Source organism: Lissotriton vulgaris, unplaced genomic scaffold, assembly GCF_964263255.1.
Source record: "Lissotriton vulgaris unplaced genomic scaffold, aLisVul1.2 SCAFFOLD_1580, whole genome shotgun sequence".
NCBI lineage: Eukaryota > Metazoa > Chordata > Amphibia > Caudata > Salamandridae > Lissotriton > Lissotriton vulgaris.
Genome location: NW_028244481.1, coordinates 323,452 through 342,006, shown reverse-complemented (window position 1 = coordinate 342,006; position 18,555 = coordinate 323,452). Strand labels below are relative to the sequence as shown.

Here is an 18,555-nt window from a genome sequence, read left to right as displayed (position 1 = left end):
CAGCCACCAGTGCTCGACAGCCACGGTGCTATAGGCATGACATTGCATTTCAGTGTGGTGATGCGGACCACCGCACTGAAATGCGCTAGTCTAACGCCTGATGTGTGGTACTTGGCAGGGCTGCTGAAGCTATGCCCCTGTCAACACACACACACATACAAAACCGCTCTGGGTACAGCACATCGTGTTTTAGCTGTTCTTGCCATCATAAACAAGAATAACAAAATAACTTTCTGACTATATGATTGTATCAAGAAAACTCTTAATAGAAGGCGTGTCAACAGTGTTATATTTGCATGAATGATGTTCATTTGACATATCACAGCCTTCACAACCACATTAAAACAACAGTTTCAGAAGAACAAGGATATGGCACAGTAAAGTTTACCAAAATTACTTGTCCTTCCTTTGCCTAAAGTTCTTTGAAGTTTGACTGCATTTTTATACCTCTTACTGTGCTTAGGTGTTTTAATGCAGTATTTTGTTATTATGGTGCCACTCTAAAACAAGCATTGGCAAAGCCAATAGGTTTTGTCTATGTGAGATGTAACGGTTTTGATAATTTTTTTAAATTAAAGTAATGGTCTTTAAATGTATAGTGTGGTATGCAATAGTATGGCCTGTTATGGTGTGGAATGTCATTGCATTGCTTAACATTGCATAGTGTGGTATAGTATTGTATGGTATGGTGGTATGGTTTGGTATGGGTTGGCCAGTTATTGTATAGTGTAGTATGCTATGGCATGGCTTGTCATTGTCTAGTATTGTATGATATAGGATGGTTTGACATTGTATTGTATGGTATGGAATGGTTTGTTGTGGTCTGGTTTGGTATGTGTTGTCAATATATAGTATGGTACAGAATGGTATGGTATGGTATGATATAGCCTGACATTGTATAGTATGGTATGATAATACCTGTCACTGTATAGTATGTTATGGTATGGTCTGTCATTGTATGATATGGTATTACATGGTCTGGCCTTCTATAGTATAGTATTGTATGGGATGGAATTTGGAAGGACTTACGCTGTGTTTTGAAGATGTAAGATGTTATCGTCATGCGCCTTAAAATTGGTTGCCGGGACAAAAAGTGTGTTTCCAAAATATAAGTATCTAAAGTTGTGGAGATGTAGCAAACCTTTAGTAGGATAAAAATGACAAAGCAAAACACTGAAGGAGGTTGGTCAGAAAGGAACAAATAATTAAAAAAAAAATAGGCGTTTAATTTTTTAGTAATTAAACATAACATCCTGGATGTGGCTGTAAAGTAATATTTGGAATGCAAAAGTAGAAGGCAAGCCCTGGAGCGGCCAGGCATGTTCACCAAATATGCTCACAGGCAGCTGTTTGTTTTGTTGTTAAACAATTGTAAAAGTGCACCAAGTGTACTTTGTAGAAATACAAAATAGCAATAAATCTTGATTACAACAGTTGTTGCCTTTGACTATGAGGTTTTGTAATACTGTATATTAAGTGTTTTAGAGCGCGTTAATCTCCATACAGGAGGAAAGTTGATGCAGCTCTGCTTATCTGTATAATTAACTGTAGCGAACAAGGAGATACCAGTGTACATCCAGTTGCAGTAGGCATTTACCGGCAGGGGGGAACGGGGAGGGGGGGCAGCGCAGAGCATGTGAGCAGCGCCAGGATTGGTGGGAGCGGCCTCACTCTGCGCTTAACAGTGCCATGGAAGCCTACACTGCCTCTCAACCCAGCTGTTTAAGACAACAGCTGGGTTGAGAGGTTCAAAGTACACATGTGGCTGGCCGTCGCAAGACGGCCTACCAAAAAGACATGCACACTTTAAACAGTGCCATACCAGCCCACCCTCCTCCCTGCTGAGTGACATGCTTCTGGCAATCAGCAGCAGCCCCGTTCCTGTCCTGATGCTCGGTTCGGGACGGAGGATAAAAAATAAAATGGCAATTAATTACCATTTTATTTTTTTATCTCTGGGTGGATTTTTGAGTGGGGCGATGCTCTTCCGCTCTAACGGATTAGCCGCCCCTATGTAGATCACAAATGGGTGATTCCCTGCTGTACTTTGGTGAGTGCATTGAATCTTATGAATGTGAAACCAAAAACCTCCAAAATATAGCGAGAAGGCAAAAATAAAACCAGAAGCAGCACAACCAAGGAAAAGAAAAGAAATGTGAGTTGTAATAATGAAGCCAACCAATGGTAAGGGATGAGAAGGCTCAAAGCCCTTTTAAGTTTTTGTTTTGAGATAACAAAAGATCTCGCAAGTGACAGCGCATTTGCTGTCTAAGGCGAGACTTGAGAAGCAATGCCAGCCTGACTAAACAAAACTGACACAACTTCATTTTGGAGAAAAGGCATAATGCCAGAATACCGTTTCCATGAAAATAAAATGGTTCTGTTGAAAAGGTGTACCAGACTAAATTCCGGGTGTGGGAAAAAAATTCTTACAATTCCTCTTACAGTAGCATTCAGAAGCACTTTTTCTTGTACTGTGCTTGTTATACTTATGAATTGTAATATTTTTGTATTTATATCATTCCTATGAATTACTCAGACCCAGGGCCGTAGCTTGGTCAGTAAGATTGGGGGTGTGTACACTTCAGAATTTCCGACAACCAGGCTGGGATATAATGTTTAAATACAGTGTATTTGTTTATTTATTTATTTGACATCCTGGGTGTATGAGAGGGATGTATGACGGTACGACGTGTACTTTGACAACGCGTACCGTTACAACGCTACTTTTACAACGCAAGTCGTTACAACGACTTGCGTTGGGGACGCTGGATAGTAAATAGTTTTATTTACTATTCCAACTCCAGTCCCCGTGGACTCTAGGGAAGGAGTTGGATAGTAAATTAAACTATTTACTATCCTGGAGCGCCCCCCAGCGCAAGTCGTTGTAACGACTTGCATTGTAAAAGTAGCGTGATAACAGTACCACGTTGTTAAAGTTTAGTCGTAAAGGATGTTCCCCGTATGAGAGGGGCCTAAGAGGCAGTGGAAAGGGAAAGGAATGCAGATTGGTAGGATCGCTAAGAGAGAAAACACAATATTTTGTAAAATAACCAATATTTATGAGGACTCTCAAAAAAGAGGGGGTGAGGGGTTGTGTGCGTTTTTGTCTGTGTGTACGGGAGAATTCCTGCTGAAATCTAACAGACACTTCACCATACCTGACTGAAAGCACCTGGTCCCAACTAGTTGTCTGAAAATACATTTACCAGGAGAGGTGTAAAATCTCAAACAACCCCCCTGATGCTACGCCCCTGCTCAGACCTCTTTGGCATGCCTGAGACCTGGCAGGGAGTTCCATGACACGCTTCCTTAGCCTGTCCTAAGGGGCGGCGTGGAAACCAATCAGCAGCAGTAGGTCACCCCACACAAACTGCAACCTTCTTCGACACATCCTTGTGGCTAGGGCTCTATAGGGCGCTCACAACGTGCAATTCGCTGTCCCCCTACTGCAATAACTCCCAAGGAGAGAAGAAGAGAGACACATGCAATTAATGTGGTTGCGAAATGGTAGCTATAGTTAAGCAGACATTGTTATGCGAATACAGGACTTAAGTAGACATTGTTATGAGAATACAGGACATAAGATCAGCAAAGACGTACATTATTGTTATGAGAATGCATGACCGAAGGTCAGCAAAACCATTTAAAGATTGTGCAGTACAGAGGTGTCTCCACCTTCCATCACAGCTAAACACTTCAGGATGGAAAGTGCCAGAAGGCCCCTTTCCTTATCTATCACCCCCGCCCTCCACCAAGGGCATCTAGGGCATATATACCTTGGTAGGAACTTCCCCTCACCTCTCAGAGGGCTGGGCAGGCAATACTCACCGTTCCATACCTACACATACACCAGGGCACCGCATAGTGCTCTATCCCTGCTAGGGTCACCAGCAAATCCCCAAAATGTTCAACTCCAGGCATCCCAGGGTGGGCAGTCAGGTCCAGGACCACCAGTAGGTCAGCTCCCCTTCCTGCCTGCCCAGTGTCCACACAAATCAACACCCCTCTAAGGGTAAAGTTCCCTTTTCTGCTGTAAGAAATTCCTCCAATTCTGCTTTCATCCAGGAGTGGATGGGTGGGTGTCAGAATGCGGTAGGATGGAATCCGGTGCGCAGTGGAAGAGAAAGAGGCCAATTCTTTGCCTCGCGATGCATTATATTCTGTAGACCCGGGCTGCGCCCCAGGTTATGTCACATGGAACCTTTGTTCGTGGTGACAGCGATCAGGGACTCCCATTTTGCTCATGCCCATGGAGCGACTAATGGTGTCCCTCTGCTATTTGCAGGGCGCGCCTAGACAGGGGACCCAACGCTCAACATTAGTCTTTTTTTCTCAGCCCTGTAAAATGTGTCCATGGCATCCTCCGGGAGCCCACCCAGGGAGTGGAGGGGGCGCGTCTGATCATCAGGCCTTGGAGGAAGAGGGCAAAGTCTATACGTGTCTACATGAAAATCGTGTTTTCCATCAGGGCTGTTCGCAAAACTGGATATATGATGACCCACCATTCCATTCCACCACAAGGAGCGTCCTGCTCCTCAGCCTATCCACGGAGCCTGCAGCACAGCTCTGTTTCACTCGAGCGCTTTTATTTCCCAGGGGGAACTTCGGTTTTTTATTGAGAATTCTGACAACTGTTAAACGCAACTGAGTCAGGATAAAGGCTCTGTCCGGCAGTGTCTCTGACGGCCTTTGCAGCCTTGTTTCCTGTCTCCTCGAGCTTTACACCTCATCCCTTCGAGAAACCTATAATCAACGGAAATAAATAATTGTTTTAACATATGGCAGCTAAATGTCACGAGGGAATTCAAGCTCTGCAAATACCAGCTGCTACTATAATAATTAGTGGAACTCGTTTAGTCGTTTTAGCAGCAATGGAAGGACGAGGGTTGCGTGTGCGATGTAGCACCGTTAGGTACGCAGTACAGGAAGACCTCCTTTACAACTCAATCAACAAATGTACCTACTTTACGAAGAAACGTGGGATTTGGCGGCAGATAAGGTTTGCCAGGCCCGCCAACGACGTGCCCGCATTTCACTCACAAGTCAGCATGCTCTCCTGCCGTACAACAGCGTAGTTAATATCACTGTTCTTGAGTTTGGTTAAGGCCCCTCTGAATTTATTTTTATTTTTTATTTTTGCACTAATACTGTTGGGCGTCTCCACCTTCGTTTTATGTGGCTTGAAAACACATTTACTAACATTACACTTAAGCATTTTACACACACCCCCTCCAGTCTAACAGGGCCCTGCCTTCTGTTTCTAAGATTACTCTTTCATTCGGAAGCACTGTTTTCCTAGTACTGTGTTTACCCAATTAACGACATTTCTTATTATTGAATTCAAATAATTCACATGAATTACTCAGACCACCCACACAAGCAGCAGCAAGCACCCTGGACATGAGTAAAGGCCAGGAAGCACCATTTACTCAGCACCCCGCCCCTCCCAAAAATGCATGCACAAAATAATGTTTTAAAAAAAGGCAAGATAGTTTACCGAATTAAGGGCCTACTTATATTTTTATTACACCGAACAAGTATGAGTTTGAATCCAGGCGTGTAAAAATCCAATTTCATCCTTCTGATTTTAAGAAATCGAGTTCCAATCATTTGTCTAATAGTAGCACCCTTTATTTACAGAACTTATAAAGTGAAAAACTTCAGCATTAGGTGCTATGTAGGAAGCTTAGATTATACCATTCACATGCCAATACGGGCATTTGGAAATTCTCCAACAAGGCAATCATAGTTGCAAGACTGCATTTTTAAAGCAGGTTAGGGCAACAACATTGATCAAACCTCGTGATCTGAAGTTCAGGGTTCAGGGAATTTGATGCTTTGTCAACAGAATTAGCTGATAATTAACCACACATGGAACAAATGTAACCACATTGGGTTATTACAATTAGTCAGAACGTTTTAGGATTGAAAGAGTTCTTTAAAATGTAGTCATTATTAGCACACTAGGGGCCCTATTACAGATAGGGCGCACTTTTCTTATTTGGGCCATTGCGCACCCTAAAGCAGATGTACCAGGTGCAGACAGGGAAAGCGCGCCCTATTAGGAAATATTTGCTTTCCTCAGGACATCCGTGTTGGAGGGGGCCGTTTCCTCCCCGCATCACAAGACCCGGGCACCGGCTCCCCCGGCGCCACCAGAAGAACCACCCCGGCAACCCACAGAAGCAACCCGCAACCCTTCCCCAAGGGGACACCTGTTCCCGAAGCACCACGACATCGGCCGGGCCAGGCCTTCATCAGCAGCATGGCCCCGGCCGCCGCCATCTTGGACGCTACACCACGAGGCCGCGTGGCCTCAACTCGACCCCAACCCTGGGCCTGGCCAGGCCCCGACATCGAGGCACCACCATCCACCTGGGAGGTGAGCGGACCACTTGGCAGGTCAATGGGGGAAAGGAGTGTCGATGGCTCTCCCCCGCCAGGTGCCGATCGCCCCCAGCCCCCAGCTGGCTCCACCCCCCTGCTGGGTGTCTGGACTCCCTCATCCCGGACCTCCCGACCTCCAAGAGCGAGGGTCCGGACATCAAAGGAGACCAGACCTATAACTGGGGCAGCTCCAGAGCAGGAAGGCAGTTGTATCCTGGAGTCGAGAGACACCTTGAAGAACTCATCCTTGACGGACTGCAGGCGCTGCCGCAGCCCTGCCTTGTGAATCATCGTCCTGCCTGCTGGCGCTGCCGCGGCTTTCTGCATCCTACATCTCCGTTGGGACCTGCTGGCGCTGCCGCGGCCCTCTGCAACTTCCATCTCCGTTGGGACCTGCTGGCGCTGCCGCGGCCTTCTGCAACCTACATCCTCGTCGGGACCTGCTGGCGCTGCCGCGGCCCATCCTTGTGTGAACCATCGCCTTTGCCGGCTGGCGTTGCCGCGGCCCTTCTCAAGTGAGACTTAGCATCCGAGCCTGCTGGCGCTGCCGCGGCCCGACCTTCCAGAGCACCGAGCTCGAGGATTGTGAGCTATTCATCGTACCACCTCAGTACCAGACCGGTACCAAGACTGTCCCGCTACCCCCTTTCCCTTCCAGAGACTAGAATTGAGAGGACCCTCGTGTCCCGATCTCACTGTATCGTTGATCCTTGCTGCAAGAACCATATATAAAGAGTGTTGACCTTATCCTTGTGTGGTGTCCGTCTGTGGGGGGGAAGTTACTTGTCTGTACGATCGCTGGAGACGGCCCTCCCGGAGGCCTCTCCTCTTGTCCTCGGCCGACCCTCCAGGTCCCCGTCTAACAATCCGTGAACTTGCACTGGGCAGCGCATTCAAGAGAAATACGGAGCAGCTGTTTAAAAGCTGCTCCATGTTTCTCTGTGCAAGCGAACATATTTGCGAACGCAAAATAGATTCATACATGTGGCCCTTAGTGTATGCGGTGAACTTTGTGTTACCATCTTACTCTAATTTTAAAGCAGGGGGCCTTATCTTTCAAGTTAGAAACTGAAGGCTAGTACTCCTAATACATTTCAACAGAGCCTACAATGAGTAAGATTCAGGTAGGAAAATTCACTCACAGCAGAAGCCCCTAAACCAGATAGTCCAAAAAACAAAAAAATCGAGGGGTATTAAATGGTGCAGAACCAATTTCTTGTACCCTACTAGCAATGACAAGCAGCAGATAATTCACTAAAGAATATATGTTTCATGGCCACTAAATGTCAATGTTTGTAGCAGAACAGGACAAACACATGATTTCAGACAAACTTCAATGGAAATGGTTCAGATAAGTCACACTAGTCAGTATTTTTACCACGGACTTTGTACATTTCTGGCTCTAAAATCCTCTGGTGTGAGAATGCAGGATGCAGAGGCTAGTGAGAAGTTAGATTGAAGTTTTCAATATTGGCACCCAAAGCTCTGGACAGTACAAGGCTGGATTGAGCAGCCGCCAAAAATGCTTAACCACTATGTATTTTTGATGCAAAGTTTTTACTGTCAAGTTAGTCACTTTTTTGGTTCTAAAAAGTTTAGGGCTCTCTGAAGATAGACACTTTTGCTGTTTGATCCAAACTGCAGCCTTTTTCTTCACAGTAAATAGGTCAGAGTGGGATAAACCAGGAACTCTTGCCTGTTCAGTATGCACTTTCCTGGGTAACCTCAGTAATTTACCTTGGTGCACAAGAGGTAAAGAACAAGCATTTACAATGCAACGGTCTCGCCTTGGCAAAAGTTAGAGCTATTGGCATTGTAAATGACAACATTTTTATTTATGTGTTGGTTTTGAAAACAGATAAATAAATGGCATTGTCATTTACAATGCCATTAGCTTAATCTCTCGCAAATGCGAAACATATTGCATTTGCACCCCCCCTACACACACACACACACACACACACACAGAGCCACACACACACACACAGAGCCACACACACACACAGTCACACACACACAGTCACACACACACACAGAGCCACACACACACAGAGCCACATACACACACACACAGAGCCACACACACACACACAGAGCCACACACACACACAGAGCCACACACACAGCCACACACACAGCGCTACACACACACACACAGAGCCACACACACACACAGCCACACACACACACACAGAGCCACACAAACATACACAGAACCCCAGAGCATAATTCCAAGAGCCAATGTAGTTTAAAACTTACTTGTGAAGAAGCATCCGGGGCACGGGGAGGCGCTGACAGCTCACGTGCTACCGGGGGGTCCATCACTGAGTGCTGAGATAAACACCCTGCGCCACGAGGCCGCCAGAGACTTAAACCGAGACCTATTGCATTGCAAATGCTTGTTTGTATTCTTCGCAGAAAAAGCAGACATGGTCTACAGAGTAAACTGCCTTTTTTGGACGCCAAGAGACCGACATTGTAATCCCGGCTCCCACACTTCAACAAAGTGTTTTGTTCTGTGCAACTTACTGCATGTGTGTTTGTTCATTGTTTCCAATTCATGATCATAAAATCTGTAGCGCTTAGAAGCAGCCCGGACACCAGCATTAAGGGGCGCAAAAGACACCGGATCGTTGCGTTCAGCCTGGCAGAGACCGCTCAATTTATAGCTGTGCGCTAAAGATGGGCCCTCAAAACACCAATACAGTGCCTTATAAACACACAGGTGACACGCAAAGAGTAATTGTACTGTACGGAGGGGGTGGGGTGGGGGTTACCCATTCATCACAATCTAACGGAGAGCTTGCTATGGATTTTCCACTAGCTGAAGCAGGACCAGGGGAGTCCAAACTCTATAGTAAATAATGAAATGTCAAAGGTCAGGACACGCTGTCCGAAGGCCCCTTCCGGTCATTGATTATATGCTGAGGTATGTTGGAGCATGTTGCCTCCTGGCTAGAATCCTCTGCAGCCCCCCGGAAAGAATCTGTGGTGTTTCCTCATATGCAATACCTGCTGGCATGGTTCACATGTGAAAGGGCATCGCCGCCTTGTATAACTGCCCGAAGAGGGCCATTAGGTGCTGTACTGTGCCACAGCTGATCAGAGGACACAATGCACTCTTTAGGAGGTGCAAGCAAGACTGGCGGGTCCAGCGCTAGGCGAGGCACTGCCCCCTCATGGGGGGGGGGGGGGGAGTGCTAGATCAGCCAACTATAGACTTTAGAAAAGGGTCTTTTCTGGCACAAACGAAGGATTGGGGATTAGAAGGTCTTTTTTTTTATTGAAACATTGCTCGAGGCAATGCAGAATTGATATGTAGGTCAATGCCAGGGTGGTCGAAAGAAAGTGCCTCGAAGCCACACTAATGTCAGACTGGGTGCTATAAAAATGCATGCCACATAGCAACACGCGTACAGAGAAGAGAGATGACGTGGGCTGGCGAGTGACAGCAATAACAAATCAACCCATACAAGACACACGTTACGCTACCGAGAACTGCTAGACACATGGTTTCTCGGACACAAACCAGTCAGATAGACACCTGACCTTTACCGGGCAACACAACTACACATTTACAGAACAACGGGCGCGTGTGGCACACTCCTGCAGCCTCTTGGAAACTGCTCGGCACGGCCATTTCAACCGAAAGGTGGTGAGCGCATGGTACATCAATGGGACGCGCAACAGATAAGTAGTGCCCCGACTTACTGCTGTGGTAAAAGGTTCCTTATCTTCTTTATGGGGCAAAACAGATGGCCCCATAAAGAAGATAAGAAAGCTTTTATGTTATGTGTTATGTTAAAATCACTTCTACCGCGCACGGTCACCAGTCTGTTTCATGGCACTCAAAGACAAAAGCAGAGGAGGCAAACAGCATGGTTACTCGTAAGCTAACTGAAAGAGGAGCGTTTTAAGTAGTTTGCGGAAGCAGGTGTAATTAGGACAGAGTCGAATTGTGATCGGGAGGGAGTTCCACAGTGTGGGGGCAAGGAAAGAAAAACAGGAGCCTCCGTGCTTTTTACGTTTAAACCTGGGGACAGTTAAGAGGTTGTGTGCAGAGGACTGGAGATTTCTTGAGGGAATGTGACGCTTGAGGCTAAGGGAAGTGAAAGCTGGGGCAAGAGCAAGGAGTGCCTTGAAAACAGTACAACCCTGTTTAAAAATGCATTGAGAGGCTACTGGGAGCCAGTGCAATCTCCTCAGCAGGGGCGAGACATGTTGGTGCTTAGGCTGTTGAAAGACCAGTCTGGCCGCCTGGTTCTGTACCAGCTGAAGCCGATGAAGATGGTAAGCAGGAATCCCAGCATACAAGGAGTTGGCATAGTCAATACGGGAGGTGACGAGGGCCATGATGACAAGTGTGAGAGCCTCAGTTGTAAGAAACCTGCGAATTTTGCAGATCCTGCGCAGATGGAAAAAGCAGGAAGAGGTGACGTCATTGATTTGAGGCCTCATAGATAAATCACTAGAGATGATTACACCAAGGCTCTTCACTAAATTGACAGGACAGGGTGGGGGGCCAAGGGAAGGGGGCCATAAACTAGAGCTCCAAGGGTTGGCCGACCCTCCTGTCAACAACACCAACTCCGTCTTGCTGGGATTGAGCTTCAGCTGGCTGAAGTGCATCCACTCAGAGATGGCAAGCATGGTGGATTGGAAATTAACACAGGAAGAAGAAGAGTAATCAATAGAGAAAATTAGCTGTAAATCACCCGCATAATTGAAAGTAGTGACCGGGATGTGACGCAGAGAAACTATAAGGGGTTGCATATAGAGAATAAATAAAAGGGGCGAGAGAGCAGAGCCTTGGGGAACACCACAGGAAAGTGAGGAATAGGGGGCTGAGAAGGTGGACAAATGAACTGACTGGGAACGCTGGTGCAGGAAGGAGCTAATCCATGTTAGAGCCATGCCCTGGATGCCCGCATTTTTGACACGGTCGATCAAGATGACGTGATCGACCGTGTCAAAAGCAGCCAACAGATCTAATAGAACAAGAGCTTGGGCCAAATTCTTATCGGCGACTTGCCTCAGCACATCCATTACAGCCACGATGACAGCTTCAGTGGAGTGGGCCGGTCTAAAACCGGCTTGCTGGTCATCTAAAAAAGAAGACCCTTCAATGAATGTGCTGAGGCAGCGGGTGACATAAGTGTCCAAAACCTTCCCCAGGTGGGGGAGGAGGGAGATCGGCCGATAGTTGCTCAGGACAGATGGATCAGCACCTTCCTTTTTGAGTATGGGAACAACAACCGCCTGTTTGAAAGCATCGGGAACAGAGCCTCTGGCAAGCAAGTTGTTAAGGAGTGCCAACGGAGGGCCAGGACAAGCCAAGAAGGCGGCTTTCATGATTTGAGGGGGACAACAGTCGTTAGGGGAACCTGAGCTGACCGCATGTAACAAGGAGATGAACTCTGTCTGGGAAATGGGAGGGAACTCGTTAAAACAACAGGGATTCATGGGAGGTAGAGAACAAGCAGTAGACGAAGAGGGGGGAGGGATATTGTTTTTGATAGTAGTGATTTTGTCGATAAAAAATGAATTAAGGGAATCGCAAAGGACCTGTGAGGGTTGGGGTTGGGCAGTAACGCGGTCAGGTAGGGAAAGTTCCTCTACGATTTAAAAAATATCCTTGGTTTTAGAAGCCGAACTAAGAATTTTCTGGGAGAAGTAGGAGGTTTTGGCCAGTAAGATAGATTTTTTGTACAGTTTTAATGAATCAACATAAGCAATTTTTAATAATGGGTCATAATTACGCCTCCAGCGGCGCTCGGCTTGTCTAAGGGCCAATTTGTCCAGTTTTAATTGATCTGTGAACTACCGCTGAGCATCATGAGGGCGTTTAGTTTTAGTAGTTCTCAGCGGGGCTACCACAACACTCGCATGTTTTAACAACTGGTCGAGGATGTCAGTCTGGACAGATGTCATAGTCATGTCGCTGGGGGCTGTAGTGAGTAGAATAGAGTGAAATTCAGAGATATCAGCTTGCTTCCAGTTCCGCGCAGTGAAGTTGGTAATAGGTGACGGGCGGTAGGGCAAAGCAAACTCCAGTGAGAAGGAAATAAAAAAAACAGATGGCCCCATAAAGAAGATAAGAAAGCTTTTACCACAGCAGTAAGTCAAGGAACCCAGTCTGAAAAGGACGGGGCTAAAAGAGAAAGAAAAACATCACTAGGACCTCTTCTCCAATGGCTGGCCACCGTTTAGCATGAACGGTGACGCCAGCCAATGGAAAAGAAGGGCGGGCTTAATCTCGCTAGTGAAAAATACCCTACCTCATTAAATCTCGCCAGCTCGACTGCGCATGTGCGCAGTCTTTCGCAGGCCGAGACCTAAAAATGACAAACTCCTAAAATGTTTTTCATGCTGGGAAGGACATTCATGCTCTCTTCTGCAGCCCTCAGTTTCTCGGGCCAAGTTACTTGGCTTGCGCTCACTCTCCAGTAACAGATCTTTCACGGTCCAATCATAACTTATTATCTGGATCTTCTTCATTACAGGGAGCCCTTCTACTCTTTGTGTCCCTGTAGCAGCAACAGGAGGCAAAGCAAATGAGAAGATGTGCCTTGGACAGCAGGAAGATCTGGGCCCGACAGGAGTCAAGACTGTTCTTGTCTTATTCTTCTAGAGTCTCTTCTACCTCCAGGAATGTTCTAAGAAGGTGATGATGAGGTTGTATTCTTATTATGCACACAGGCAAACAGAGCATTCACAAGCTGAAACTGGAACCCCTTCCTGCTCCATCTTTGCATAAGAGCAGGACACAGGCAAAGAGCACAGGGGCAGCAGGATTTAACAGCTAGCCTCCCGATACCAGGGACAGTCAGAGGATAACCTGGGAGCTTGACACTGAGATTCAACCAGTAGTATTTCTGTCACCATAGTATACCCACTGGAAGGTTTTTTCACTGGTGTATTCTCCTTATTTAAGACCTTCAGTGCTGTTGTCTTTTATATTGGCAGTCACACCTCCTGCCTCCCAATGCAAATCATCCAAGAACAACAGAAACTGGCAATTCTCCAGAGAAAGGGCATGTAGGGATAAATGAAAATGGATTTATATTCAAAACATACAGAATCTGTAGAAGAAAATCTCTTTCTCAAAAGCACCCAGGGTTATTTTAATTTTGTTTTCATGCTCCCGATTTTGATAGATGGTTTATTAGACACTGCACTACATATATGCTGAAGAGCACAAGGGAAATCCATTGCTGTGGGAAAAAATCCCTATTAAAGCCAATTGGCACCATTAGACAGCAAAGGCCGGTTTAAAGATTTTAATTTCTCCCCATCAGCAGAGTAGATGTCCAAAACCAATATGCTTGCAATTTGATACAGTAGAAGGAATGTGTAACTGGTCAACTGGAACTTAATCCCATAAAGGAGTTCATAAAAACTCTTGACCACTTGGAGGAGGAGACACAAAACTGAGATGCACAGGAACAGCTCATGAGTGTTTCACCAGCAGAGGATCATTTATATGGATGTTTAGTACAAGCTGAAATACCACAAGAAGGGGAGCACCTATATAGTTAATTATTCTTTATATTAAGAATAAATACAAATGTATTCAAGCATAACAAATAGTCCCAAACTTCATATTCTCCAAGGAATATCCATGTTCAAGTACCAATAACAAAGGCGGCTCTGAAGCCATTGGTTAAAAAGATTTCTATCTTTATTCTTCATTAAAAACAGACAGCAAGAGCTCAGCCAACGCATTTCGTCCCCACATGGGACTTCATCAGGGGGAAAAAAAAATCTGCATGATCCTATGTCGGATATGTATTTTCCAATTTCCTTTCAATGTGGTTCAGTATTAAGGGCCTCATTTACATAATACTGGCATAGGGCAGTGCCACAAGTTGTTTTGCTGTGATGTGCTGCCCTGCGACCATTTGAGAGGGCAGGAATGCACCGAGATATGGTGCATTCCTGTCCTTTCAGCCTATGCACAATTTGGTACCTAGCGCCAAAGCAGGCACCCTTATACCATGGTGCAAGGGTAAATGCGTTTTGGCAGGATTGTTTTTGTGCAGGAAGGGGCACCTTCTTGCACACAAACAATCCTAAGAGGCCTTTTCCTCTTTCTATGTGTGCTTTAGAATGCAGCACACATGGAAAGAGAAAAACATTTCTCCTTGTTACGCCTGTTCAGGGGAGGTGTGAGGGTTTGGTACTGTTTTTAAAAAAAAAGTATTTATTTGTTGATTAATTAAAATCATTACAAACAAGAATAGATAAAAGCAACCTACATAAACAAACATATACTATGCACAAAGTTTTTATCATCTTAAAATGATCATCTAAAATTGCATTAATACAGTCAATTCCATAATAATGTTTAAACGTTTACACAATGATTAAAGTACAGGTATTAACTAGAGTACAATATATTAGCAGCAATCACTGTTATAGCAGCATTTAACTAAAGTGACAAGTGTTAGCAGTAGGAAATACTAGTATAAATACATTTTTTGCTGTTTTCCATTTGCAAGCTATAGTAAAGTGCAATGTGCATAACTATAGTAAATTATACTAATAGACCCTTCAACTGGCATACATTTTGATTTAAACAATTCTTAAAATAAGTTTCTTTAATTATTTTGGATCACGATAAATAGTTATTTACTTGTTCTTCATCTTTGAGTTTCTTCTCAGCAATAATAATGAACTTCACAAAGTGATAAATAAGTTTTATATTGGCCCCACTCAAACAGGTAATAATTGCTTGCCTGCATTTTCTAATTCCTAGTTCATTAAAAATTGGTTTTAGGATCAACTTCTGAGCCTCTGCCAAAGCTGGACATAAGGTTACAATGCGTGTTAGTGTTTCCTCCCTTTGACTACAAAGCCTGCAAATGCTCGATACCCATTGATTTTCCCATTTTGGTATACCATCCTTTGTCGGATACCTTCCCAGCCTTAAATACATAAATGTATTCTTAAGCCTAGGTTTTAAATGATAAGACAAGTAAGATTGAGGTGACAGCCTACCGAAAGAGTTAGCAACTGTCCAGAAATGACTTATTTTCCCTAATACCTCCTTGTCCGCTATAGTCGTTAATAATGCGGCCATTTGATTCATTTCTTTTTTTTAAACTATCCTGCTCCTCATTTCATCAGCCAAATTAGAGCAGTCAAAATTACTTATGCATTCATTAAAATACAGCTGCCAATTTTTTGAATATTCCCCTTCTGAGATTTCAAGCCAGCATAACTTTGCAGGTGAACCTTCCTCTGAATGGACTAATGTTAAAAGAGACTTCAAGAATGTAGATTGACGCGCCAGAGATTGGTTTTTCAAACTAAATTCCAGTCTTATGTTTGCTCGACTAAAATATTTGGGGATTTTAAAAACAGTTATATATTCTAATCTCTATATCGTCGAGCACTTTCGCGTCATTGCCCCTAAAGATGAATGAGCAATATTCCAAAGATGGCATTAATTTTGCTCGCATCACCTTTATCAGATGGTCGTAATTGGGGCATAATAGTTTGTCTCTTAATTTTCTAAAAGCAAATGCAAGTGAGCAACCCCTGGCTTCAAGATTGTTAAAATGTTGTCTAAAAATCAGACCATCGTCAAACGTGATTCCAAGGTATTTGTATAACTTCACATTTTCAATTACCATATCGTTAATATTCCACTCTTTAATCCTAGGCTTCCCTTTTCCCATAGCCATTATCTTTGTCTTTTTTATATTAATTGTCAGACCATTTTGTGTAACATAACCATTAAAAGAGTTAATTAACCTTTTTAATCCTATTTCTGTTTGGCTCATTAAAATCGTGTCATCTGCATATTGCATATATTTGATTTTCTGACCATGAATAAAAGGAGAATGCGAATTTATATTTTTAAAATGGGCTGATAAATCAGCCATAAAAAGATTAAAAAGGCAAGGAGCCAAAACACACCCCTGTTTTAGTCCCACATTTGTAGCTAAACGTTGGGTCATATGTTTACCTTCGCCTATTTTGATTTGCACCCAGGTGTTGGAGTATAACAGTATAATCATTTTTAATAGAGACTCTGGAATACCCCAATTCCGTAGCTTCCTCCAAAGAATATTTCATGGTACAGAATCGAAAGCGGCTTTTAAATCAATAAAACAAACATATAATCTTTGCTTCCTACTTTTGGCTCTCTCACCTAATAACGTTAATAAAATCAAATTCGTATGGGTTGATTCGCCCCTTCTAAACCCAGTTTGAAATTTAGGAATCAGCTCCTCCTGTGGGGCCCAAGTCTCTAACTCATCCAGCAAGCAACTAGCAAATATTTTTGCCTCTACATCAGTGAGTATAATTAAACGGTAATTAGCCGGATTATCCTGCGGGCCACATTTGTAAATCGGCTGTATAATAACTCCCGTGCCAGGATAACGGAAGAAGACCAGATTTAAGAATTTCATTTAATAAAAGCATTAATAACTCCGGCCAATTACTCACTTCAGCCTTAAATATTGCATTCAGGATACCGTTTGGACCCGGTGCTCCGTTGGATTTGATCCTTTTTATCGCCTTTTTTACTTTGTTGAGCGACCAGGGTTCCATATCCACTCTACTGGTACTGCTCCAGGTTTACTTGATTATGTCAATCTAGGGCAGTGTCAAAATCCATGAGTGTTGTATAGGGACACCCAACGAAACACCCATGGAACACATCCTTGATACAGAATAATGCAATTCAATGCTTTCCGCTGCCTTGCCTTAACCATATCTATGGGGCCATGAAAAAGCCACGCAGGACGGCTTTGCGTCGCTTCATAGATATGATTGAGAGGCCTGTGCCACCGAAGCATCAAACAAAGTGACCTTCCTGCGACGTGGGCCTCTTGCAAATAAACACACACGATCAGCTGCAATATGTAAACGTTCTGTGTACCACACCATTGTGTTCGAATACGAAAATGAGAAGAGAAGAATTGACTATCTAGGTGCTCCTCCTCTTTTGGTATTTCTTATTGCTAAATCAAGGGGGTTGTTAGGCAGTTCAACCCAGTGGGTTGAGGCACCATTTCTATTGAATTGTTGTACTGACACTTGTGTGGTAAAGGTTTTAAAGGTTTTATATAGCGCTGGCTAAACCCGGCGGTATCAGAGCGCTTTACATGAGTATCAGATCATAGTTGCAGGTTACATAGTTACAGAGGTTACACAGTTATAAGAGCATGGTAACATAGTTACATGTAAGGTCGAGATAAACAATAAGCACATATATCAGAGTGCAGATTGCTTTTTGTTATTATTAATATATTTACCCATGCCTGGTCTTTCGAACAGACCAGTAGTGTAGCTTAGATGCCACGGGCCCTGGTGCAAGCAAGGAAAATCCCCCCTTTGACTGATGGTTAGGCAGCAAAATACAGCAATTATAAGGATTTAATGGGCCCCTCAGGGCTCTGGGCCCCGGTACACTGCACCTGCTGCACCAATGGTAGCTACCCCCTGGAGATGAGCACATTTTGAATGCTGGGGTAGCTAGTCTTGCACTAGTAACAGAGAACGTGTTGCAAGTGGTCCTCTGGCATTTAAGAATGTCATCACTATGTGATCACTCTAGCATGGAAAAAGCATTAGAAACTAGGCTAAAAAACTCGAAAACATCCTAACACGTGGCTGCCTGGCTCCCAGAGCAGCAATCAAAGACAGATATGATTACATGTAAATTAGGATATGTTTGACTACTGTACATTTAGGAACAAAAGTGTAGCTAGTCCACATGTGAAGATCCTTGGAAGTTTTCTAAAACAATCCATACAACTGTCATGGTGAGCCTTACCTAACACGGATTTCCCGATACTGTGCAGGTAGGTGATGGAGGGGTAGTCCTTGGCCACACTCTGCAGGAAAGCTTCCACCGCTGCGGTGTTGTGGTAGGTGCTCAAGTCCAAGCCAGAAACCAAGGGTAACAGTAGCAGTGCTCCCAGAGACCAGCAGCAAAAGCCCATATTCTGGAAAGAAACAATTGCCAAAAGGAATTAGAGCGAAAAAATTCGTCCAGCCAGTTTGTTTCATACATCTCTGGAAATTATTTAATTACTACAGATAATATCCATGACTTCTAGTCCGACTCTTCCTTTTCACAGTCATAACCAAAGTTGTTCCTGAACTCGCAGACATCAAACATGTCATCACTCCCTACTTATTACTGTT

General features: G+C 44.4%; 1 protein-coding gene across 1 annotated transcript in view; it reads right to left on the bottom strand.

Moving 5' to 3' along the window:
- Window positions 1-18,555, bottom strand: part of CPM (carboxypeptidase M) — a gene marked incomplete at its 3' end in the record, with an annotated part of 365,870 nt that overhangs the window by 216,664 nt on the left and 130,651 nt on the right. The window contains exon 2 of the mRNA XM_086948840.1: window positions 18,182-18,353. Coding sequence (XP_086804966.1) covers window positions 18,182-18,353 — 172 coding nt within the window. The remainder of the gene's footprint in view (window positions 1-18,181; window positions 18,354-18,555) is intronic.